This window comes from Boleophthalmus pectinirostris, unplaced genomic scaffold (genome assembly GCF_026225935.1).
Source record: "Boleophthalmus pectinirostris isolate CB_2022bp ecotype Guang Dong unplaced genomic scaffold, ASM2622593v1 HiC_scaffold_17, whole genome shotgun sequence".
NCBI lineage: Eukaryota > Metazoa > Chordata > Actinopteri > Gobiiformes > Gobiidae > Boleophthalmus > Boleophthalmus pectinirostris.
Window position 1 is genome coordinate 6,356,495 of NW_026571115.1, and position 24,556 is coordinate 6,381,050.

The following is a 24,556-nucleotide window of genomic DNA, read 5'->3' on the forward strand; positions in this document are numbered from 1 at the left end:
TTGTTCTGAACTTGGTTACCTTTCATATGATGAATCTCTTCACTTTGTCATCAGTTTTCCTCTTGCAGTCGTGTCCAGGGAGGTTGGCTTCAGTCCTGTGGATCTTTAAACTTGTGAAGAACATGTGTAACTGTAATCACAGGAACATCAAGCTGCTTGGAGATGGTCTTATTGTCTTTATCTTTAACCTGCTTGTCTGTCATTTTCTTTCTAGTCTCCTGATACAGTTCTCTTCTTCTCTTTCTCTGGTCCATGTTCAGTGTTGTGTCCATCATGTCTCCAAACAGCACAGTGACACATGTCCCCTTTAAACAGACACACTGACTGAGGACAAGTTTGAAGAACCTGTGATGCAGATTAGAGACACATCTAAGTTTAACATGTCCTTATTGTCCAGTTACTTACAATCTTTTCAAGGGGAACCATCTTTTTTTTCAGGCCAGTGTCATTAGTTTGTTTTTTAAAATAATTCTGTTGAACAACAATTCAAAAACAATGTCTGATTTTCATTAGTTATTTTTCAGTAATTATTTATTTATTATTAATTTTCTTAATTTCAAGTTATTTTAATGACTATTGTTGATTTTTCTTTCCTTACCAGAGGGGTACCAACAATTTTGTCCACATCTATATCATTTTTTGTGTTCATTCCATTGTTTCATCCAAAAATGTTGTTATTTATCCAAATAACAAACCATGGATAACAAAACAGATTAAATCAACTGCAAATAAAAAGAAAGCGATCTATTGCACTGGGGACCAGTTGGAGAAAAAGGCAGGCTACAGTCTAGGGAAGTGAAAGGGGAGCTAAGAAAGGCCAGACTAAAATACAAGGATAAAGTTGAAGCCCGGTACAGCAGTGGAGACTTTTGAGCAGCTTGGCGAGGTTTTAAGAACATGGCCTCCAGTAGCCACTAAAAAGAGGACAGGAAACCTGTAATTGTAAAGTGTGTGTCTGATGGTCAGTTGCTTTTAATACTTTTTTCTCTTGTTTTGAAAAAGATGATGTTTTGAAGAATGTGTCTGACTGCAGAACTCTTTTAAACCTTCAAATTAAATTGTGATTTCACATAATCAGGTCACTGCCTTTTTTGAGAAAGTAAAGACGGGGAAGGCCAGGGGTCCTGATGTCATTTATGGGCGCACCTTACACCACTGTGCCACCCAGCTCAGTGTTGTTTTTACTAGACCGTTTCAGAAGTGTGTTAAATCTTGGTCACATTCCTACTCTGTGGAGGACATAGACAGTAATATCTCTCCACAAATCAAGCAGATCAAAGGACCTGAGTGAATTCAGGCTGGTGGGACTCAGATGACTACTTATGAAGAGTTTTGAATGGATTTTAAAGACTCACATTTTGTTTTTAACTGAAGGAAAACTGGATCCACTGCAATTTGCATATCAGCCTAATAAGGGAGTGGAGGATGCAAAGCGTTTTTATTGATGTTTATATTAGAGCCCGACCGATATGGATTTTGCTGTGGCCGATATGAAACCAATATAATGGGAGTTGGCGCTGCCGATAGCCGATATAATCGCCGATATATTTAGTGATGTAAAAATTCACTGTAAATGTTGACTTGTTTAAAAAACTTAGGTTTGGCTCTGGTGGATTTTAAATTGGGTTTATTTAGGCAACATTTATTGTTATTCTGGCTCTTTACATCATATTTACAGGCAGTAGGTTGGTTTAATGGCATTTTTGCATCACATTCTAGACACTAGTGATGGGTATTCCAGTTCTTTTTAGAGAACCGGCTCTTTTGGCTCGGCTCACTAAAAGCTGCTGGTTCTTTTGGCTCCCAAGTGGCTCTTCAGATTGTTTTGTTGCAAGCAGGACTAAAGCACGTCTAAAGCAGGACTGAATCAGGACTGAACCAGGTCTAAACCAGGACTGAAAAAGGACTTAACCGGGACTTATTTATTTTATGCTAAACTACAGTCAAATATGCTCGTTTTTTTTATTTTTATTTTTTTTTAATCCTACGTACACGCAAATTTCTCAAAGTTTCATTTTGAGCCGCTGCCGCTGTCAAACCACGAATCTGCACGCGGCGTGAAGAGAAAAAAAGTGAGAAAAAGAGAAAACACGGCTCCCAATAAGGATCAGGCTCCCGTCGTTCCCTTCAAAGAGCCGGCTCTAAGAGCCATTTCGTTCGCGACGGACCCATAACTAGTAAAGAAAGTAGCGCTATTAGCCTTTAGCCGTAAATACGTGCGCGCCGCAGTAATTAATTATATGCGCAAATGTCATAATTCACACATCTATTCACAGCTCATTTACATATCAGTGCAGGTCCAGTAACAAATATACGGCCAATATAGTCACTTTAGAACAGACCAATAGAAAACAGTCTGTTTATGTGCGGGAGCTACAGCAGCTAACCCATAACAAATGACAAAAACTAGCTTCAGAGTCGACAAATCTGCACTAATAAATGTCCTTTTAATCCAGACTCAAACCGATTGTCCGTAAAAAGAATATAATCTCAGTGTTTGGATCTGTGTCTGCGGGTGTAAACAAACACACGTGAGTGACGCGACTCTGTGGTGTGTTCAGGGACAGTACGGACATACAGACAAATGACTCCGTAGATAAATACTGATGTGGAGCCACATATTAGGACATTTATCTGTCTGTAAATTGGATAAAATGAACAGAATGTAGAGAGTCTAAGCTTTATAACTAGGTATAACATGCCCACGTGAAATATCGGCCCCTATCAGAAAGCATATCGGCCGATATGCCTAAAGTTGCCCATATCGGCCGATAATATCGGCCAACCGATATATCGGTCAGGCTCTAGTTTATATTGTCTATAAGCATTTGAATACACCGGGGGCCGTGTGAGACTTTTATTTGCACACTTTTCCTTTTCTTTGAACAAAATGCAGCCTGATTCAAAGACTGGCTTTGCATTTTAAGCTCTCAGATCAGCTTCTTTTATTGATTTTTAAACTTTCCTACTGATGGGGTCCAGTCTGTTTTTGTCAATTGTCAAAGATCTCCTTCCTCCATCTCTAACACTGGATCTCCTCAGGGATGTGTCCTGTCGCCTCTTTTTATTCTGTACACGGGCAGCTGCAGATCCTCAGAGGAAAACAGATTTCTGATTACATTTTCTGTCTACACAGTCCTTGTGTCATTGCTTTTAGGATCTGAGGTAAATGATGGCCCTGCGCTGGTCAGTTTGTCCAATGGTGTGAGGACAACTACCTAGATTTGAACGTTGCCACAGTGATGATGTCAGAATTGTTGATGGCTACAAATGTCTGGGCACCGTGATGGACAATCAATTGAGAGCTGACCTAAACACTGAAAGCAGTGTCAAACAAAGGCAGCAAAGAATGTACCTGTTGAGAAACTGAATTCTCACAACTTTTATTGTTCTTTTACCGAAAGTCTGCTTACTTTTTCTTTCATTTGCTTGTTTCAATCCCTGTCTTTGTAGGATTAAAACAAACTGCAGAACATTGTTCAAACCAGTTCAAAAATCACAGGGGTCAAAGTGAGAGAGCTGCATTCTCTGTTGGAGGAGCAGGTGCTGAGCAAAGCAAAGGGTCTCCTGGTTGGTCCCTCCCTGACTTTGTCACGATGCCTTCAGGGTGTCGGTTTTGTGCACTGGTAGACAAACGTCTACCACTAATTCTTTTGTGCCTTCTACTATTAAATTCTGATGGTAATGTTTTTTGAAGTTCTGCATTGTAATATAAGTTGTTTTATTGAGTTCCACTTGACTGGATTGTAACAAACTGTGTGCGTGTGTCTGTCTGTGTGTGCGTGAGAAATGCTGCAAATGAATTGCCCTTTGGGAGTTTTCTGAATCTGAAAGTGCTCCACTGTGTTTTTAAACCCCATTTACCTTCAGTAGAATCATTTGGATAATTTCAGACCTGGAATTGCCAATCTCTACTGAACACAGGGTAAAAGGAATTGTTCACTTGAAAACTAATGCTACATGACATCACAAGGTGGAACAGAACATTTTGAGCTTTGGAGATGTAGACAGACTAATAAAGGTCTACTCAAACATGTGTGAATGAAACAAAATAGAACTCCGGGTCTGTTTTGAGGAGATAACAACATTATAATGCAGCTTAAAGCTCACAAGAGGCAGTTTTGTGTAATATAGATTATATAAAAACTGCTAAGTAGTTTAGACTCTACAAACTGCTGTGTGTCAGACACCTTCTCATGAAGTCTTATTCTGTGTAAAAGCTGCTAATCCTGTGTTTTTTATAATCAAATTGTTTAACTGATTGGAACAATACATTTGAAACTTGCGCAGCGCTAGTTAACAATGCACCTTTAAACAGTTTAGGTATAATTGTGATTTCTGATCTAATACAAAAATCCCATGCATTTCAGAACTTGTTTGTAGAGGTCTAAATTCTAGGGTTAGAAAACTTAGACAAAGAACTGCAGCCTTAGTGATGTGAATAATCACAATGAGCAAATCAAAATCTGAATGCAAACATGTAACAATACCAGATGGACCTTCTGAGTGTAAAACCTGCACTGTGTGTCAGAGCAGCCTGTGTAAATGCTCGGTCTGTACTGTCCCTCACAGAGACACCATGGATAGTGTGAAACAGTCAGCTGCCCTGTGTCTACTGCGCCTCTACAAGACCTCTCCAGACCTGGTGCTGATGGGAGAGTGGACCTCACGAGTGGTGCACCTGCTCAACGACCAGCACATGGTGAGGACTTTGGACTGATGCAGGCAGGGAATATAACACATTTGTTGTGTCATTTGCTAATGACAGATTTCAGATTCAAGATTGTTTATTTGTCCCAAAGGTTCCTGTTGTAGATTTTTAAATTCAAGCAGAACAAACCAAAACAAACATGGTGTACCTACAGACATATTTTAGTGTCAATACAGACTATTTGTTTGAAAAAACATGCAGAAGATAATGTGCATTTGTGGAGGGAAAAAGTCTGTTGTGTAGATCTCTATTCAAAGGGCTACAAATATCAAGTTAGTTCGACCCACTAAGAAACCAGAGATCTAGACTCTTGAATTAAGTTAAAAGCTAATTCTCAATGGAATTCTTGGCATCTTTTTATGACATCGCATTACTTTTCCCTGTAAAGATTCAACTTTTTTGTTTTACTGTTGGCCACATTTTCATTTTTCCTCTAGATCCTTTCAAAGATTGCCAAGGCAAATCTCCCACACTCCTGACCCTCTCCTCCGCTCCTTTGCTCCATCTGACCCTGATCTGTGTAAGAGGTGCATTGTGTTTGGTGTGTTCCAGGGTGTTGTGACAGCAGCCATCTCTCTGATCACCTGTCTGAGCCAGAAGAACCCAGACGAGTTCAAGACTTGTGTGTCCCTGGCCGTGTCCAGACTGAGCAGGGTGAGATTTTGTGGAAATAATGGGATATAACCCAAAAACATGCTACATAGGTCTCCAGAACAGTTGATAGTCAAGGTCAGTTAAGTACCATCAATCAATGAACCTGCCCAGGGACAACGGGTGGAAACGAGCACTAATGCTACAACCTGATGTACAATGCATCTCTCCTGTTAAGGTTAATGCAAAAATTGTGCACTGTCCCTGTCTCAAAAAAATAAATAAATATGGATGAATCTTTGTGCCTGTAGATCACTGACATAAATGTAGGAACAAGACACATTTCTAACACACCAGACAATACATTTGATTTCTTTGAATTATTTTGCAAGTTTTTGGTCATTGAAAGAAGTGATAGAAGCAATTTTTAAATTGGATTCAACTTGTTAATATTTTAGATAACATATTATAGATATTTTTTTCTCCAGTTAAATTCCCCTCTATGTTGTATTTGTTGATAAAACTGATGGACCTTCATTTTCACCTTCTTTTACCAGTTTACTACATGTAGGTCAGATTACTGTACTGCATTATTGTGTGGGTTTTGTGATGGAATATATATTTTGTAATGCAAATATAAATATAATATACTCTAGTAGTTCTGGGCATGCATTCCTTCATTGCCTTGGCAAACTACATAAACATGGTGCAGAACAGTATGTGCAAGAGGTGGGTGTAACGTGCCAAAAAAAGTGGAAAGTTTGAAAGTGGTAGAAACTGGTATTTGGAGACAAAACTGGTGTTGGTAAATACTTTAAATGGAAAAAACTAGATAAATGGACAGAATTTGAGTTCATGTATAGCATAACTAATCTTACCTTTAAGATGTAGTTGACGAGTGACGTATATACCCCTGTGTGTCCAGATTGTGTCCTCAGCCTCCACAGATCTCCAGGACTACACGTATTACTTTGTGCCGGCCCCATGGCTCTCCTGTAAGCTCCTACGCCTGCTGCAGTGCTACCCGCCACCTGAAGATGGTGCTGTGAAGGGCCGTCTGGTGGAGTGTTTGGAAACCATCCTTAACAAGGCCCAGGAGCCCCCCAAATCCAAGAAAGTGCAGCACTCCAACGCAAAGAATGCCATTTTGTTTGAGGCAATCTCACTCATCATCCTATGACAGGTGAGGAGCGGTGTACCCGTGGGGGGTATTCTATGAAGGGAGCTAAAGTGGAAGCCTGGTTTATTTGGCTAATCCAGGCTTGTCAAAGCCTCAGTTCCGTTTCACCAAAGTGACCAAAGTGACTGACCAGAGGTGACACTGAGTTGCTGCAGAAACAAGCACCCAGAAAACAAACCTGGTCAGGAGCAACTGTCAAGATTGTTTTAGCTCTGCCTCCAAGAACATTTAAAGAAACAGTTTAGTCAAAAGTTTCAGCACGTGCCCTCACACACTTGTGTTAGAACACCTGTCTCTGTCTGATACAGTTGAAAAAGTGACTTTTATAGTCGCGTGTCGCTTGAGTCTTTTACAGTTCATACGCTCCTGCACACAGGACACACGTGTGTGTGGACACTGCACTCATCACAAACCATATAAAAATTTATGGCCATTATTTCATTCAAATGATGTTGCACATGTGTCTGTTTTGAGGGGCTGTTTGTTTGCTCTTTCATCACGTCTGTCTCTCTATTCATTTCCTCATCTCTCGCTCCCTGTCAAACTGCCAACACGTTGGTGTGGATTTTATTGTTCTTGTTAGGTACATGTGAAGAGTTCTGTTGCAGCTTTACTTTTACGAACAGCGGAACTTAAGATCCACATGTAGTCATGGCAGGTCAGGCATCTTCATTAACCAGGCTCCACACTCTGCAGCAGCCTCCTCTCTACACGCGAAGCGACCGGGAGAGGAGGGTGGAGCGAACAGGAGAGAAGGGGGGAGTCGTGTCTTTCCTCTTGCTCCTCAGATCAGAATGACCTCTTTTGTTTAGTCGGATCATAAAAAGAATCACAATTTTGACCCATTTCCCATGTTGTTGTTGCTCCATTGATACGGACTTCCCAGAGTCACTGCAAGCGCTCACAAAGTGCAGCTTACACCTCAGGCCTGAGTTAGCTTTGGTCAGACTCAGGCTTATTTCTGTTGTGGAACGACTTGAGCTGAGCTAGAGATGGAGCTAGTTTCAGCTCAGGATTTCAGCCTGGATGTGTTAAGTCACTTTGATGGAATGCCCCCTTGCTCTGGTTATTGTTAATTTCATTTAAGGTGCTACAGCTGGTGTGTTAACAATTTGTTTTTTCTCTCAAAATTCAAAAATGAAAAAAGTCAGTAGGTAGTAATTTTACATTTATCTAACTCAAATCTGGTTAATTTGAAAAGTTAGGATTACAGTCCTGTGAGAAAAATGTGTTCAGTATTAGTTGTTTGTTTGGTTACGACAGGCTAACACAAGTTTTTAAGATTATATGATACAGGGCTTTTCAGCTCTCCGTTAAAGAAAAAGTTTGTGCTGTTCTTTCATTTATCATTTGCCATTGTTTCGCCCAAGACACTGGTGGCCACATAGTCCAAAAACAAGGTGCGCAGATTGTATCATTATTGAAATGAACAGTTTGGATTGTTTGAGGCAGACCTCAAACAAAGAATTGTGCATCCTCCTCTTTTTCTATTTAAAGTTTTTGATCATAATTTGTACAGCATAAAATAGATTGGCCTAGAGTATATGTTATAGAAAATTGCTTTTAGGCATTTGTTACACCAAAGAGAGTTAGAGAAATACCAGTTGTGTGCTGTACTGCATGGCACTCACTACCAACTCTTTGGTATCTTGGCCTACGTCATCAGAGGCATAATACTCCCTACAGTGGAAGTATGGGCAGACTGGATTGCAGATTGTTTGTGGTAACAATCTGGTTGATCCAGCCTTCCACCACATGCCTGGATTTGAACATGATCCTCAGAAAATTTCTAATATTTGTGCATTCAATGTCCTGTGATGTTGATATTCATTAGCTATTATTGCTGTGATATTATTTTTTGGAAATGTGTTCTTCAGCCATTGTTCAAGCCAGTCTAAGGTAGAGTGTATTGTTCCTCCTTCTAGTGAGCCCAACCTGCTGGTACGGGCCTGTAACCAGCTGGGCCAGTTCCTTCAGCACCGGGAGACAAACCTGCGCTACCTGGCTTTGGAGAGCATGTGCACCCTGGCCAGCTCCGAGTTCTCCCACGAGGCTGTGAAGACCCATATTGAGACTGTCATCAATGCCCTCAAGGTCTGCACACCACACTCACTTTAGGCTAACATCAATACAGTAGGAGTTTTGCCTCATTTACTGTAAACACATAATCTTTTTGGTTTTTGTCTTCAGACTGAGCGAGATGTGAGCGTACGGCAGCGGGCAGCTGACCTGCTCTACGCCATGTGCGACCGCAGCAACGCCAAGCAGATTGTGGCTGAGATGCTCAGCTACCTGGAAACTGCAGACTACTCCATTAGGGAGGAGATGGTGAGTCTGCTTATACAAATATTAGTCGCTGATAGAGCAAACATCGTTAACAATCACCCGGACCTTTTAAAATTACCTTAACAATCCAGACCATTAAAATAGCAGAATAAACTGTCAAATGTAAGCTTTATACTTAAAGTTACAGTGAAACTAAAAGTAAAGGTTGGTTGTGTTTGTGTGACAGGTGCTCAAAGTGGCCATCTTGGCAGAGAAGTATGCGGTGGACTACTCGTGGTACGTAGACACCATCTTGAACCTGATCCGGATCGCTGGAGACTATGTGAGTGAGGAGGTGTGGTACCGCGTCATCCAGATTGTCATCAACCGCGATGATGTGCAGGGTTACGCTGCCAAGACTGTCTTTGAGGTAACCCTGTTTTTCTGTGTGATGTAGCATCATATCTACATACACTGTAAGTTGAGTTTTTTCTAACTTTAATGTGGTCATGACTGTCCTGAGCAGGCTTTGCAGGCTCCTGCATGTCATGAGAACATGGTCAAAGTTGGGGGTTATATTCTGGGGGAGTTTGGAAACCTCATTGCTGGAGACCCTCGCTCCAGGTAGACCTGGTGTTTTCTCAAATGATAAATGGACGTTGTATTGTGTGTTGAAGGTGATACTGAATGATATGTTTGTGTCCTTTAGCCCACTGGTCCAGTTCAACCTCCTCCACTCTAAGTTCCACTTGTGCTCCGTGCCCACCCGCGCCCTCCTGCTCTCGGCCTACATCAAGTTCATCAACCTCTTCCCAGAGACCAAGGTGACCATCCAGGAGGTCCTGCGCTGTGACAGTCAGATCCGGAACTCTGATGTGGAGCTGCAGCAGCGCGCTGTGGAGTACCTCAAACTCTCCTCTATCGCCAGCACAGATGTCCTGGTGAGTGTGAGACATGCACACGGTTTGTTTCTATTTAGTCTGTAAGGTCTAATAGAGCTGCTCCACAGGCCACAGTCCTGGAGGAAATGCCCCCTTTCCCTGAGCGGGAGTCCTCTATTCTAGCAAAGCTCAAGAAGAAGAAGGGCCCTGGAGCAGTGTCTGTGACAGAGCTGGACGACAGTAAACGAGAGGGAGGAGAGCTCAATGGAGGAGGAGAGCGGACGGCCGACACAGCTGCCATGGCTGCCTCCAACGCAGTATGTACAAAACATGTGTCCAGATTAAAGCATGTACTATATGCACAAACCCCTCCAGGGGTCAAGTCTTTTGGATTACATAGGAAAAGGCTCTTAGGAAATCTAGAACACTGTGAGCCCTGCTTCTTTTCCAGTCTACCCCGTCGCCCTCAGCCGATCTCCTGGGTATCCGCTCCTCTGCACCCATGGGTGCTCCCCCAGCTGCTGCAGGGAGTTTGTTGGTGGATGTGTTTTCTGAGGCTGGGCCGGCCGCTCCTGCTGCTGCTGTAAATAACGACGGCTTCCTCAGGTGAGCTTTTGTTGTACTGCTGTGAGCACTGTGTGGTCTGTCTGTGATGGTGTAATCGGTCTGTGACGGTGTGGTCGGTCTGTGACGGTGTGGTCGGTCTGTGACGGTGTGGTCGGTCTGTGACGGTGTGGTCGGTCTGTGTGATGGGTCTGTGACGGTGTGATGGGTCTGTGACGGTGTGATGGGTCTGTGACGGTGTGGTCGGTCTGTGACGGTGTGGTCGGTCTGTCTGATGGGTCTGTGTGTGATGGGTCTGTGACGGTGTGATGGGTGTGACGGTGTGATGGGTCTGTGACGGTGTGATGGGTCTGTGACGGTGTGATGGGTCTGTGACGGTGTGGTCGGTCTGTGACGGTGTGGTCGGTCTGTGACGGTGTGGTCGGTCTGTCTGATGGGTCTGTGACGGTGTGATGGGTCTGTGACGGTGTGATGGGTCTGTGACGGTGTGATGGGTCTGTGACGGTGTGATGGGTCTGTGACGGTGTGATGGGTCTGTGACGGTGTGGTCGGTCTGTGACGGTGTGGTCGGTCTGTGACGGTGTGGTCGGTCTGTGACGGTGTGATGGGTCTGTGACGGTGTGGTCGGTCTGTGACGGTGTGGTCGGTCTGTGACGGTGTGGTCGGTCTGTGACGGTGTGGTCGGTCTGTGACGTGGTCACATACTGCTGTGCTTTCACTGTTTGTTGTCTCTGTGTCTAATATGGACCTGCCAGCATGGACAGGAAAACAGCCTCATCAGATGCCAGGAGCTCTATTCTCCATTTGATTAGAAGCATTTATACAATGACCACGGTGACTGATCATGTTCTGTTCTGACTACAAACTGCATGTTCAGTGACCTGTATATGCCAGTATGTGGAAGCATGTCTGCTGCCATCACTGAGTCATGAGTCATGTCCCTGCAGCTGTGAGGAGCAGTGGGTCTCTGAGTATCAGAGATGTTTAGAGCTCCGTCCTCTTCCATGTTGGCAGGTCTGCTTCAACTGAATCTTTGCTGTCTATGTGACTGTCTTCCATGTTTTTCTTCTCTTCTTTTCTTCTTCCTGTGCCTGTGTGTGTGTGTGGGGGTGCATGTGTGTCTTCTCTGATTGGACACTGACAGGGAGCTGGAACAGCCCACTGACACCTCTGACTCCCTATTGGTGGAGGGCTCTGGTGACGCAGAGTAAGGGCAAAGTAGTGCATTGTAGATGATAGGAATGATGTGTTTATAGGATTGTAGTCATGTAGTTAGTCCCAGTATAGAGGATACATGTGGGCTAACGTGACAGTAATTACACTTGTGTATTTGATTTTCTGAACCTAATTTTAACTATTTCTCCTAAAATTTGCAACATTTTTAGATTTTTTAATATTGTGTCTAAGTATTTTAATAGTACTATAGTCATAGTTAGATCCAGGGACTTATATAGTTGCAATTTGTCCAAAATCAATTACTAGTCAAAGAGACTAGCTAGGTGGGGATAAGCATGTCATTAGCAGATGTAAATAGTATCTGGATTAAGCCTACATTAGACTAACACTACAGTAGTGCTCCAGGCTAATGCATGGACCTTAGATTAGGTAACTAATGGGGTATTACTATGTGCACTATACTGGCTACACTGTTGCTTTTGACCATATTGACTCTCAGTGATTCAAACTTAAAGGGACATGTTATGTTTCATTGTGCCTTTTAAGTTACTTGTGGACACCTTTGCATTAGCATTTCTCTCATTTTTAAAAATAATTCTTTCTAATTTGTTGCATTTTTACACTGAATTATGTTGAACCATCACCAAAAATGAGCACAGAAGAAGAGTAGGCAAGACAAGTGAAAGGTTTTTGCACAAAATAGAACATATAATAACATATTGGCTTCATACTAGATAATCATTTAGATGTGCATCATTTCAAACAGTAGACAGTCTACCAAGTACCGCATCTTGGTAGTCCTCACATTGACTTGACGGCCATGTAAATTAATATAAAAAGTCTTGAATGGTTCTTTGAAATGACCCGATCTTAAAGGTTTGGATCCTGTTAAAGAACCAAAAGTTACATCACTAAAAGACACCCTCTGCTGGTGACAGTGAGGAGTGAAGGATGCAGGAGAGTCCAGAGTCTTGGCCACATGTCAGCACAGACTGACCTACTGTATGCAAACCATTCAGTGAAGTTCTTTGAATTAAAGGAGAATTCATTTGCATTAGAGTACATTTTAACCTCTGCAACTGGGCTTTCTAACACAGGCAAGAATGAAACAAAACACTACTCAAGTTATTTTTGAGGGTATAACAACCAATATTCTACCAGTATCCAAGTCCCCGAGCGTAACATGTCCTGTTTAAGTTTCACACGCTGACTCCTGCTTATGTACTCACACATGTACTTTGTGTTGTGTAACCTTGGCTGCTCTCAGCTCCTCTGCTCCTCCCTCTGAGGATCCTGCTCCTCCTCTGCCTGACGCTGACGAACTCCTCAACAAGTAAGACCCTCTCTCTCTCGCCCGCCGTGCGCTCGCTCGCTCTGGAGCCTCTCCCTGTGGGGTTTACAGGGTGCTCTGGTCACACTGTTGGAGATGCTAACATGCTAACACATCTGGGATTGGGATGGGATGCCTTCTTTATACTGAAAAGATGCATCACAAAACATACTACGTTTTGTATTTCTCTTTTCAGTTTCATTATTTGAGTTGTTTGGATGTCACACACACCAGGATGTGATTATGATCCCAATTGTTTAAAGGAGCTAAATGTAGCCTCCGCTCTGACAGTTTGGAAAAAAAGGTACTATAATCAAAACTGAACATGTGCCTCCAGAGCCTTAACCTGCACACAGAGACACATCCAAGTGTGTCTCATTCTCAGTGTATGGACAGGCCTCATGTGAAAATCAGAAGCTCCAGAAGTCCCTCCCTGAGCTGCAGAGGCTGCACTAGCACTGACTCATGACAGGTGCAGGTGCTGGAGTTTAGGGAGTGACCGTTCAGATCAGGGCTGAACAATATAGTGAAAAAAAATAATTATGATCTGTGACGATATCCTATTGTGGGCAAACCACCACATTGTGATTCACTTATTTTCTGGTGAATGCATCTCTGCTCAAACAAAGACACACACCCACACACCTCTTATTTGTCATCCTGCAATACTGGATTTAACATCGAAGTGTGAACTTTCCGAAGAAGCAAACAACTTTAGTTACCTCCTCAAAGATACTACCTTTACACCCCGAATTCAGATTACAGAGTCCTTTTAGGTTTAAACCAGCTGATTAGTTTAGGTTAGTCTTCATGTTTAGTCTTTATTTGAAGGGACAATGCACAGAGACATAAAATCATTAAAAAAAATGTTCTGCACCAGATTTTAGCTAAAGCTAGTTTCCATCTGCTGAAATCTGCACCTGCAAAGGATTTCAGCTTTCTGATTGGATAATCGTCCTAAACCAAACCCCCCAAATTATATCCAGCTACTCGATTCTGAAAAACATCACATCCATCAATCACACAGTCTAATACTGAACTATATCTCTAGAACCCAGCTTTTTAAAACATACATTCTGACCAGTTTGTCGTCCTTATTCTGCATGACCCAAAATCATCTTGAGTCTTGTAATCATCCCATTTAATCATCAGTAGTCACCAACTTCCATATTAGGACCTGAAGCGTATACACTGTTGTTGCAGAGTAGTTTAACTTTCTGTCTAATCTCCAGGTTTGTGTGCAAAAACAACGGCGTTCTGTTTGAGAATCAGCTCCTGCAGATCGGTATCAAGTCAGAGTATCGGCAGAATCTGGGCAAGTATCTCCTTTATGCTCCCTGTATATAGAACGGGGCCTGTACTGTTTCCATGACAACTTTTCAACAACATATCTATAGTGATACGAATCTGGTAAATGGCAAACTTGATTATTAAAACTCCTTCCTTTGTTCCCTGAAAAAAATGGTATACTTAGTGGTCCTTTCCATAAAATTGTAGGGGTGCAGGTGTTGGGATTTACTGTCTACAAAAGGAATTAGGGCAATATCTGTCATTTTGCTGTAACGCATAACACAACATGTTCCTTATTACAATCTCAGTAAAGCCAGAATCAATCTTATTGTGGTCCTTGCTGCCTGAACAAAAATCCTTGACTGATGTGAGCAGTGTGTGTGAAGAGCCTGAGCTTCCATACTGAGTGCAGTGTGTGCTGTGTGTTTCTCAGGGAGGATGTACCTCTTCTATGGGAACAAGACGTCTGTGCAGTTTGCCAGTTTCAGCACCACTGTGAGCTGTCCAGGAGAGCTGCAGTCTCATATCCTTTACTCTCTATACTTCACTCAGCCAATGGTTCGCTTTAAGCCATGTTCTAATGTTTCCTCCTCAAAAACAGACCTGGAGTTGTTTTGTTTCACACATGTTTGAGTAACTCTTTATTATTAGTGTAGCGACAATTTTAGTCCTAACATTTTGTCGTTTCTGGGTGCGGGGGATCCAGGTCTAACGCGCTACCCAATTGGCACATTGGATTATAGGACAGAAAGGAGTAGGATGGATGAAAAGATGTCCGATAATATTACAGAGTTGAGTAGTGAAAGCTAGATCACCGGCCAGGAAGAGAGCGGTAAAAACCGTGTGACCTCTTGTCACCCATACACCCAGTACACTGGCACCTGTGCATTTATATAGGGCTTGACTCCACCCTGCCCCCTTGTGGCCAAGCCGAACATAGGTCACCCTGTGCCCAGACAAACAGTGATCCAAATTAACCCCAGCCTAAACGAAAGAAAAATGGCTCCTACAATTAGTCTGTCTACATCTCCAGAGCTCAAAATGCTCTGTTCCACCTGGTGACATAATGAAGCAGTAGTTTTCAGCTACCGTTGACCATAGTACAGTAGAGCTTGGCAATTCCAGGGCAGAATTTTTCCAAATACCATTGAAGAACACAGTGGAGCACTTCCTGTTTACACATGTGTGAATGAAAACAACACACCACGCCAGGGTCCTGTTTCACACAGGAAGTTCAGTTAACTCTTAAAGTCTTGTAGCGTTCACTCAGGGTTAATCTCCCCTGAGAGAGACAATTCAGTTTTCTGTTTCACTAAATAGGCTTGGAGCAGAGTTGGACAACTCAGAGATGGTAAACCTTGAGTTTAGCAGAAGACACAAGACTGTATTGATGAATCCCAGAAATGAGCATTCACCATGGCAACGGTAAACCAGAACATAAGTGTGCAGGTTTAGTGCAGCTCTTTATTTCACAGCAATAATGTCACTCATGTACAGTCACTTTATTTAGGTCAGCTACAGCTGTGATGAAAAGACTGAAAGGTTTAATAACTGTCATTAGACTCAGAGCACTAGTGGAGGATGGTGCACTTTTTGTAGTCTTGTGGTAGTTTTCTGGGAGTTGTAGTTTTTACTGAACAGCTTTAGTTCCTGCTGCTGGTAGGAGGATCTGGATCCACCAAAAGCAGCGAGAGCTTCTTCTCCTCACTTCTCCTTCCTTCCATGTCAAGAGGTCCTCATAGTTGACCTCATGACATGGCTCTCAGACGTCAACGATAAGGAAAAGGAAGGAGTGATTTTTGGCCAGGTTCGGATGGAGCCAGAGTCTTCATGTCAGGTAACTCTCCCTCCTGGTTGCTGGTTGTTGGCACGGTGGTAGTCGTCCTTAACAGCGCTCCACAGCTGAACGTCCAGTCTAAACCGGTGGAGCCCCTGGTGGAGGGAGGAGCTCAGATCCAGCAGGTCCTGAACATCGAGTGTCTGTCTGACTTCTCAGACGCCCCGCTGCTCAACATCAAGTTCAGGTACAAGTCACCAGTGTGTTATGTGGAGGAGCAACTGCACGTGGCACTAACACTGAGGACAAGTGAGGCCTCCATTTGACCCAAAATCACTGTTCTTTTAATGAAAAATTTTAAATAAGGCTGATTTTAGTCCTCAGTGTACATATATGTCCGTGTTTAGCCTTTGGTTCTCTTTTTTTATATATTCAAATATTAATATTGTAGTTGTCATAGCCATATCTCAGTGGTTTACAATATTGTGTGCCATTTCCTATGTCACTTTAGAATTGGCTCCGAAGTATCTCAAAGGTGCAGAAAAAACATTTGGTCTTTTTTCAGGTATGGAGGAGCTCTACAGAATCTGACCCTCAAACTCCCTGTCACCATCAACAAGTTCTTTCAGCCAACGGAGATGAACTCACAGGACTTCTTCCAGCGCTGGAAACAGCTCAGCCAGTGAGTACAGGGGAGCGAGGTGGATGAGAGGGAGAACATATCAGTTTAGGCAGCATGTCAGAAGGATGGAGAGAGAATGAAAGATGCCTCTCTTACACTGCACTCGGTCCACCTGTGACTGCAGTGGCAGAGAGGCTGCTATGTGATACTCACACTCAGAGGAGCTGTGCTGTTGTGCAGCTGCACATGTCACGCCACGTGTTTGTGCGAGAACTATTTCTTTCTGAATGAAAAAGGCTGCGGTGGGCTCCAGCGTCCGGCAAAGACTCCCAGTGGACTTCACAGGAGGGGCTGTGGTGCCTCCACCCGCACCTCCACTCTGCACTTGTGCACTCTGAGCTCCTCTCACTACTTTGAACTCTACGGAATAGTGCTGCGCACTGGACAGGAGCTGCACTGTATGATGTCTGCGTTGAGGGATGGAGAGAGGGGGATGAATGGGGAGAAAGAGAGCAGGCTTTTGTACATGCAGTTCTTCTCTGAGACACTTTAGAGTAAAGATGCACATGTGTCTCCTCTCAGGCCTCAGCAGGAAGCCCAGAAGATCTTCAAGGCCAACCACGGCATGGACACAGAGGTCATCAAGGCTAAGGTACACGACTGTCCCCATCTCACCTTTAGAAATGTCCAGTTAACATGTCATTACATAAGTCTGTATTATTAACGTAGTGTGTCCCCCTGATATAAGCTTGTATTTTTTCTTTCTTTGAGGTGGTCTAATCTGTTGTTTAAATCATTTTGAACAGCTGGGAGAAAGGCAGCCCAGATTAAAGTGGAATCATATTTATTGGGTTGACATTGTGTAGAAAACCATCCGTCAGACAGAAGATGCCAGATTTATACTTTATGCTCCTGACTGAATTGTAAAAGAAAAAGTCAGTAGGGTGCAGTTGTAGCAGTGGGTTATGCTCATTTGTTGTGTGCAGTTGCTGGGGCTCGGGTCGGCCCTGCTGGACAACGTGGATCCAAACCCAGAGAACTACGTGTGTGCCGGAGTCATCCAGACCAAAGGCCAGCAGGTGGGCTGTCTGCTCAGACTGGAGCCCAACGCCCAGGCACAGGTACGACCTCCTCCTAACTCAGTAACGTGACCAAATGATTGAGGACTAAGGCCAAAACAAACCTCTTCACTGTTTTTGTAGGCTGTTCAAGCCAAATGGGAGTGTTTTCTCTTAAGTAATTTAGGCATCAAAATAGATTTTAAAGGTGCATTGTGTCACTTTTCTTTTGGAAGGTCATTCACCTGCTTGTTTCTATAGATATGTCATTGCTTTGCCTGGAATATTCCACAGTATGACATTAAACAAACCTACTTTACATTTATTCAGTTACATGTGGTTTTATACCTCTAAAATACCTAGAAAAACAGACATTCTGACTGTGAGCGGTGTCGCCTCTCCACAGATCTGACCTATAACTTGGTTTGGTCTCCATGAAGATAGAAAGGTTTAATGCCATACTGTGAAACATTCCAGACAAAGCAATAACATCTCCATGAAGACAAGAGTTTGACGAACCCTCCACCAGAAAAGTTACACATACACAAAGTACAGTTTTAATTTTGTTTCTACCTTTATGTGCTTAAGAAAATATCAGCTTGTATAAACTGACTGAATAATAATGAATTCCATGTGAGAACAGAACAGAAAATGGCTCGACTAAATTTAAAGAGAAGAGACATGACTCTGGAGTTCTAACACAGGAGAGGTTTATTTCCCTGAGTACAGAGACCTGAACCCTCAGGACACTGCGATAGTGTTGTCCATTTCAGTGCAGTCCAGTCTGGCTATGCATCTGTTGTAGGGAGTATTATACCTCTGATGACATATGCCATGATAACAATAGCTGAGCTGCACATTCTGTAACAAATGTACACTACTGTTCAAAGGTTTGGGGTCACTTAGAAATGTCCTTATTTTTGATAGAAAAGCACTGTTTTTTTCAATGAACATAACTTTAAACTAATCAGAAATACACTCTATACATTGCTAATGTGGTAAATGACTATTCTAGCTGCAAATGTCTGGTTTTTGGTGCAATATCTACATAGTTGTATAGAGGTCCATTTCCAGCAACTGTCACTCCAGTGTTTTAATGGTACAATGTGTTTGCTCATTGTGTCAGAAGGCTAATGGATGATTAGAAAACCCTTGTGCAGTCATGTTAACACAGTGTGAAAATAGTTTAGCTGGTTAGAGAAGCTATAAAACTGACCTTCCTTTTAGCAGGTTAAGTATCTGGAGCATCACATTTGTGGGGTCAATTAAACGCTCAAAATGGCCAGAAAAAGAAAACTTTCATGTGAAACTCGACAGTCTATTCTTGTTCTTAAAAATGAAGGCTATTCCATGCAAGAAACTGCCAAGAAACTGAAGATTTCCTACAACGGTGTGTACTACTCGCTTCTTAGAACAGCACAAACAGGCTCTAACCAGAGTAAAAAGAGAAGTGGGAGGCCCCGCCACACAACTAAGCAAGAAGATAAGTAGATTAGAGTCTGTAGTTTGAGAAGTAGACGCTTCACAGGTCCTCAACTGGCAGCTTCATTAAATAGTACCCACAAAATGCCACTGTCAACATCTACAGTGATGAGGTGACTCAGGGATGCTGGCCTTCAGGGCAAAATGGCAAAGAAAAAGCCATATCTGAGACTGGCCAATCAAAGAAAAAGATTAATATGGGTAAAAGAACACAGACATTGGACAGGGGGAGATTGGAAAAAAGTGTTATGGACGGAAGAATTGAAGTTTGAGGTGTTTGGATCACACAGAAGAACATTTGTGAGACGCAGAACAACTGAAAAGATGCTGGAAGAGTGTCTGACTCCATCTGTCAAACATGGGGGGGGTAACGTGATGGTCTGGGGTTGCTTTGGTTCTGGTAAGGTGGGAGACTTGATCAGGGTAATAGGGGTTTGGAATAAGGAAGGGGATCACTCCATTTTGCAACACCATGCCAAACCCTGTGGACAGTGTTTGATTGGAGCCAATTTCATCCTAAAACAGGACAATGACCCAAAGCCCACCTCCAAATTGTGCAAGAACTATTTCTTCGCAGTCACCAGATCTAAACCCCATTGAGCTGTTGTGGGAGCAGCTTGACCGTACGGTACGCAAGAAGTGCCCATCCAGGTAATCCAATTTGTGGGACGGTGTTCTAGAAGCGTGGGGTGAAATTTTTTTTCAGATTACCTCAACAAATGAACAGCTAGAATGCCAAAGGTCTGCAATGCTGCAATTGCTGCAAATGGAGGATTCTTTGACGAAAGCAAAGTTTGAAGGAAAAAAATATTATTTCAAATTCAAATCATTTTTTCTAACCTTGTCAATGTCTTGACTATATCTTCTATTCATTTTACAACTCATGGTGGTAAATAAGTGTGACTTTTCATGGAAAACACAAAATTGTGTGGTTGACCCCAAACTTTTGAACGGTAGTGTAAGTGTAGCCTGTAGTGTATATGGATGAGGGCTTTGTGTGTAGATGCTGTCCATTCTAACAGTTGTCTGTGTGTGTGCAGATGTACCGTCTGACCCTGCGCTGCAGCAAAGAGTCGGTGTCCAAGCGCCTGTGTGAGCTCCTGTCCCAGCAGTTCTGAAGCGCCCTCCTCCCCTCCCTCCTCAGAGTCTATAAGTAAAGAATTCTGTACATGACATAAGGGAAAGGCAGCCCCTGCTCGCTGCGGCGGCCATATAACTCTCATCGCTCTCCCACCTTTTTGGATTTCCATTCTTTCTCTATCAATATTGGACATTCTGTTTTTGTTGGTGTTTACTGGTGTGTGTGCCCGGAGTGTGCGTGTGTGGCCCCGCCCCCACCCCAACCCTCACTGCATAAAGAAATCTATTATCCATGAGTTTAAATGACTTGAATTCAAAATATTGCTCTTGTTTGAGTAATTTTGACTAGTTTAATTTCATTTAGTTGGAAGATTTCTTTCATTTACATTTCAAAATATTTCAGATTTCAACATTATTTTATCATTTCTAGGCAAAATTATTAAGCCAATGGAGATTTTTTTAAAGAGATTTTTTGTTTTTGTTTTCCAAGTGCAATTTTGTTACTATAAATGACAAAGAAACATACTTTTTGGTAGATAATTTTGTCTTGAATTAACTGAACGTAAAGCCAGCCAGAAAATGTAATTCAAAACAGTAATTTAAACGAGTCAAAACTGCTCAAATGAAGAAAAACGGAGAACATCCAAGTCCTTTCCTCCCTTTACGTATACGTTTTGCAGTGTCAGTTAGCGTGCTTGTACCCAGCTAAACATTCCTCCTGAAGTGAATGGGACACATCTCTTCCGCACACACGCACTTATCCCCCGAAGCTGCCCCGCACTCGCAGAAGCACTCAGACCACGGCCACGGCCACCCGCCCTCTAAGTCCTCCCAAACGAGTCTTTATTCCCGCGTGGTTCCACTAGTGTAAATATGTGCCAGTATACAGGACTTAGTCACATTCCGATGAGGTGGCGTGCGGGGACAGCGCTCGGGTTTCAAATGAAGGAGCTCCCATGTTTTTTGGGGTTTGGGCATCCATTCCACTGTTGATTTCAAATGGCACTATCCGACCTGGACCACACTGCAAAAAATGAAACTCGAACATGGCTTAAAATGACGTCAGGATAGTTATGTTCATTTGAATTGGTGTAACTTGTATAGCTTTGTGATTGAACTTAATTTTTTTTTAACTTGTTTGAACTTGTTTACATTGTGTTTTATTTCAAGATCATTATCTTCTAATGGGGTAAGGAAATAACTCTTGTCCCATTGGTTGCACTGCAAAAAGCAACTGTCTTTAATATGTTAAAAATGGATAAATAGTTTTAGTTTAGTTTTTTTTTTTTTTTTTAATCATGATTTGAGTAGATTTTCACTAATCCTGAAATGAGATTGCCAAAGAAACAAGCAACATTTCATTTGTTGCTCTTCAAATGAAAAAAAAAAAAAAAAAACTTTTGGCAAATCTTATTTCAAAACAAAGTATAAAATGTTCTCAAATCTAAATTTAAATGCTGAAATAATCTCAGAAATAATCTAAACAAAACTATTTTCCTCAAATCAAGATAAATATTCTGGTTAATGCTATATCATGTAACTTTACTAGTGAGGGGTCCTTCACTCACTTGTATCCATGGAGATGTTAACAATTCCGTTGTAGGTGATTGCTCAAAAATATCATGGTTATAAACAGGTGAACAGGGTCGCCTCTCCACAGATCTAACCTGTAACTTGACCTCTCCCTCTTTACGTTTAAAGCTATACTGTGGAACATTCCAGGCAAATCATTAATATGAACATGGACAGAAGCAAGTGAACAGGCCTGTGCTGTATTCTTTTATTCTTGGATATTCGATATTGCTGTTAAGAACTGTGGTATTTACATTATTGTGATTTTCAAATACACTTTTAGACACAATGATTTCAGTTAAAACACAAAACTTCATGCTTTAGTTTATTAATGACACTTGACGAAAACAAAACACTACTAATTTGGACTTAATGAGGTAAACCAGTTCACTAACATCATTACAGTGCACATATGGGGTGCGATATCAATTACTGTGCCAGTCGATATTTTTACGATATATTGTGCAGCCCTACAGTGAAGGCCCCTCTGCAGGAAGGTTCCATAGTGCAGTTTTAAGCCATGTCAACGGTGTAGCTGATCGTTTTTTGCAGTGCTTGGGAGCGTCGATTCCACAGGTTGTTCATTTCAGCGTGACGTTTTGTGTGTGCGCGTGCGTGTGATTACGATATGAACTGGACTCTTTCTGACAAACGCGTGCTGACGCTGTTCTACTGTGGGGCTGCAGAGAATCATAGGACATGTAAAGTGCTAGTGTAAACTGTAGTCTCCCGTGTCGTGTGCGTGAGTGCGTCTGTGCGTTCGTGTCTATGCAGTTACCATAGCGACCGCAGCCTCCCGTATTGGTGTTCAGACCTGTCCAATACATGTGTTAGAATTAAGATTTACTCTGTAATGAAAAAATGTGAAGTAAAAATCTGCCATATAGTCACACTGCTGTCTTCTCTTTTGTCTACGCCCGAGAGAGAATGAGATTTAAGGGGATCTGTGCAGCCAATATTGCCAAAAATATACTTGAGGAAGAGTATAGGAGAAAAATCAGTTTGTCGACTGGACAAAAGTTAGTTTGGTTGAAGACAGATTTTAGCCAGAGAAAAGAATTGGTTTGAGAGGGGAGTGAAAGAAGCCATTTTTGTTAAGAAAGAGAATCCTTCTCTAAACAGAAATTAAGACTCAGACACCATCTACCTCCTATTTACAACTCCATCCTCAAACCTAAATCAAAACAAACAAGAGAACAACAGGTGTGTCCAGGTCAGGTCCAGAGGTGTGGAAGCTCCATTATGACCATGAATTGTTATGTTAATTAGACCCCACACCCTGTACAGGTCAATAGGTCAAACTAACAAACAGAAACTGTAAACAAGTGTGTGTTAGTTTCAGTGTAGTTAACTCCTCCCTGCAGATATAAGGAAGTGTTCACCAGCGTCTTACCAGAACTGAAGAAGCAACTTGGATGAACTGCGAAACGTCTTCAACCAAACTAACTTTTGTCCAGTCGACAAACTGAATTTTCTCCTACATGGATTCTACCTGGACGACTGAGGGTTTCTTCACACATTAAGGAAGAGTACAGTTACTTTAGAACAAGGGTGGGCAATTATTTTTTTCCATGGGGCCACATGAGAAACTGAAAATATTGTGGAGGGCCAAAATGCATAACTCAATTCTGCATAATATTAATTGAATTTGTTTATTAAAGCAGTACGTGCATATCATTGTTTTGACGAGCTGGTAAAAGTTTGCGTTTTACCTAAGTAATGAAAAAGGTTGCCTAACAAAGGCAATGCAGCTTCAGTGCATTGCATGAGGTAAAATGATAAAATATGTTTGTTAGGGTTAGGGTTCCAAATGAGCTTAAACAGGCCGGTCAAAGTCAACCAAAAGGCCGTATTTGGCCTCGGAGCTGGAAAATGCCCAGGCACATTAGAATAATAATAGTTATACAAAGTGCAAATATAGAAAAAGTATCAAAAAAACAGCTAAGTAAGTTTTAGACATATGTCACAAAGGTGTTTTACAGAGCATTATTCAGTCACTTCATACCTGGTTGTGGTAAACTCCTATTGTAGCCACAGCCAGTGTTGGGGAGTAACAGATTACATGTACTGGAGTTACATAATCAGAGTACAAATTATGAGTAACTGGATTCAGTTAGTTACTGTTTCAGTGAGTGGTAATTGGATTACAGTTACTTTGTTAAAATAAATGGATTAGATGTGGTATTTTCCTGTCACATTTTCACATTTTGGGCTAAATCCTACATCTCCTTCCGTACTGCGCAGACGCCACCGTTCTCCTGTGCACCTCTAAACCAGAACTAACACCAGGACGAAAACCAGGACTAAACCAGGTCTAAACCAAGACTAAAACCAGGTCTAAAGCAGGTCTAAACTAAGACTAAAACCAGGACTAAACTAAGACTAAAACCAGGACTAAACTAAGACTAAAACCAGGTCTAAACTAAGACTAAAACCAGGACTAAAACCAGGACTAAACCAGGACTAAAACCAGGACTAAAACCAGGACTAAACCAGGACTAATCTAGGACTAAAACCAGGACTAAACCAGGACTAATCTAGGACTAAAACCAGGACTAAACTAGGACTGAACCACATCTATACCAGGACTAAAACCAGGTCTAAACCAGGTCTAAACCAGGACTAAAACCAGGTCTAAACCAGGTCTAAACCAGGACTAAACCAGGACTAAAACCAGGAACTAAACCAGGTCTAAACCAGGACTAAACAGGACTAAAACCAGGACAGGACTAAAACCAGGTCTAAACCAGAACTAAAACCAGGACTAAACTAGGAACTAAAACCAGGACAAAACATTTTATGTGAAGATTTCCTGGTCTTTGCTTCTTTACAGCAAACAGTTGTTTATTCATGGAGACTTGGGCTCAACAGACAATTTGAAGAGAACAAACAAGAATTTTCAGGATGTGGTCACTACATTCATGTTGTTTTAAAAAGCATGACAATATCAAGTAATCCAAAGTATTCAGATTACGTT

General features: G+C 42.1%; 1 protein-coding gene across 1 annotated transcript in view; it reads left to right on the forward strand.

Annotated features, from left to right (window-relative positions):
- Nucleotides 1–22,469, forward strand: part of ap2a1 (adaptor related protein complex 2 subunit alpha 1) — a 28,991-nt gene extending 6,522 nt beyond the window's left edge. The window contains 19 exon segments of the mRNA XM_055153020.1: nt 4,573–4,702; nt 5,264–5,365; nt 6,228–6,475; nt 6,477–6,485; nt 8,408–8,576; nt 8,673–8,810; nt 8,995–9,177; nt 9,274–9,371; nt 9,457–9,688; nt 9,757–9,945; nt 10,080–10,234; nt 12,636–12,701; nt 13,931–14,017; nt 14,426–14,510; nt 15,888–16,012; nt 16,331–16,447; nt 16,970–17,039; nt 17,374–17,508; nt 19,968–22,469. Of these exon segments, the coding sequence (XP_055008995.1) occupies nt 4,573–4,702; nt 5,264–5,365; nt 6,228–6,475; nt 6,477–6,485; nt 8,408–8,576; nt 8,673–8,810; nt 8,995–9,177; nt 9,274–9,371; nt 9,457–9,688; nt 9,757–9,945; nt 10,080–10,234; nt 12,636–12,701; nt 13,931–14,017; nt 14,426–14,510; nt 15,888–16,012; nt 16,331–16,447; nt 16,970–17,039; nt 17,374–17,508; nt 19,968–20,045 (2,416 nt within the window). The 3' untranslated portion in view covers nt 20,046–22,469.
- The last annotated feature ends 2,087 nt before the right edge of the window (nt 22,470–24,556 follow it).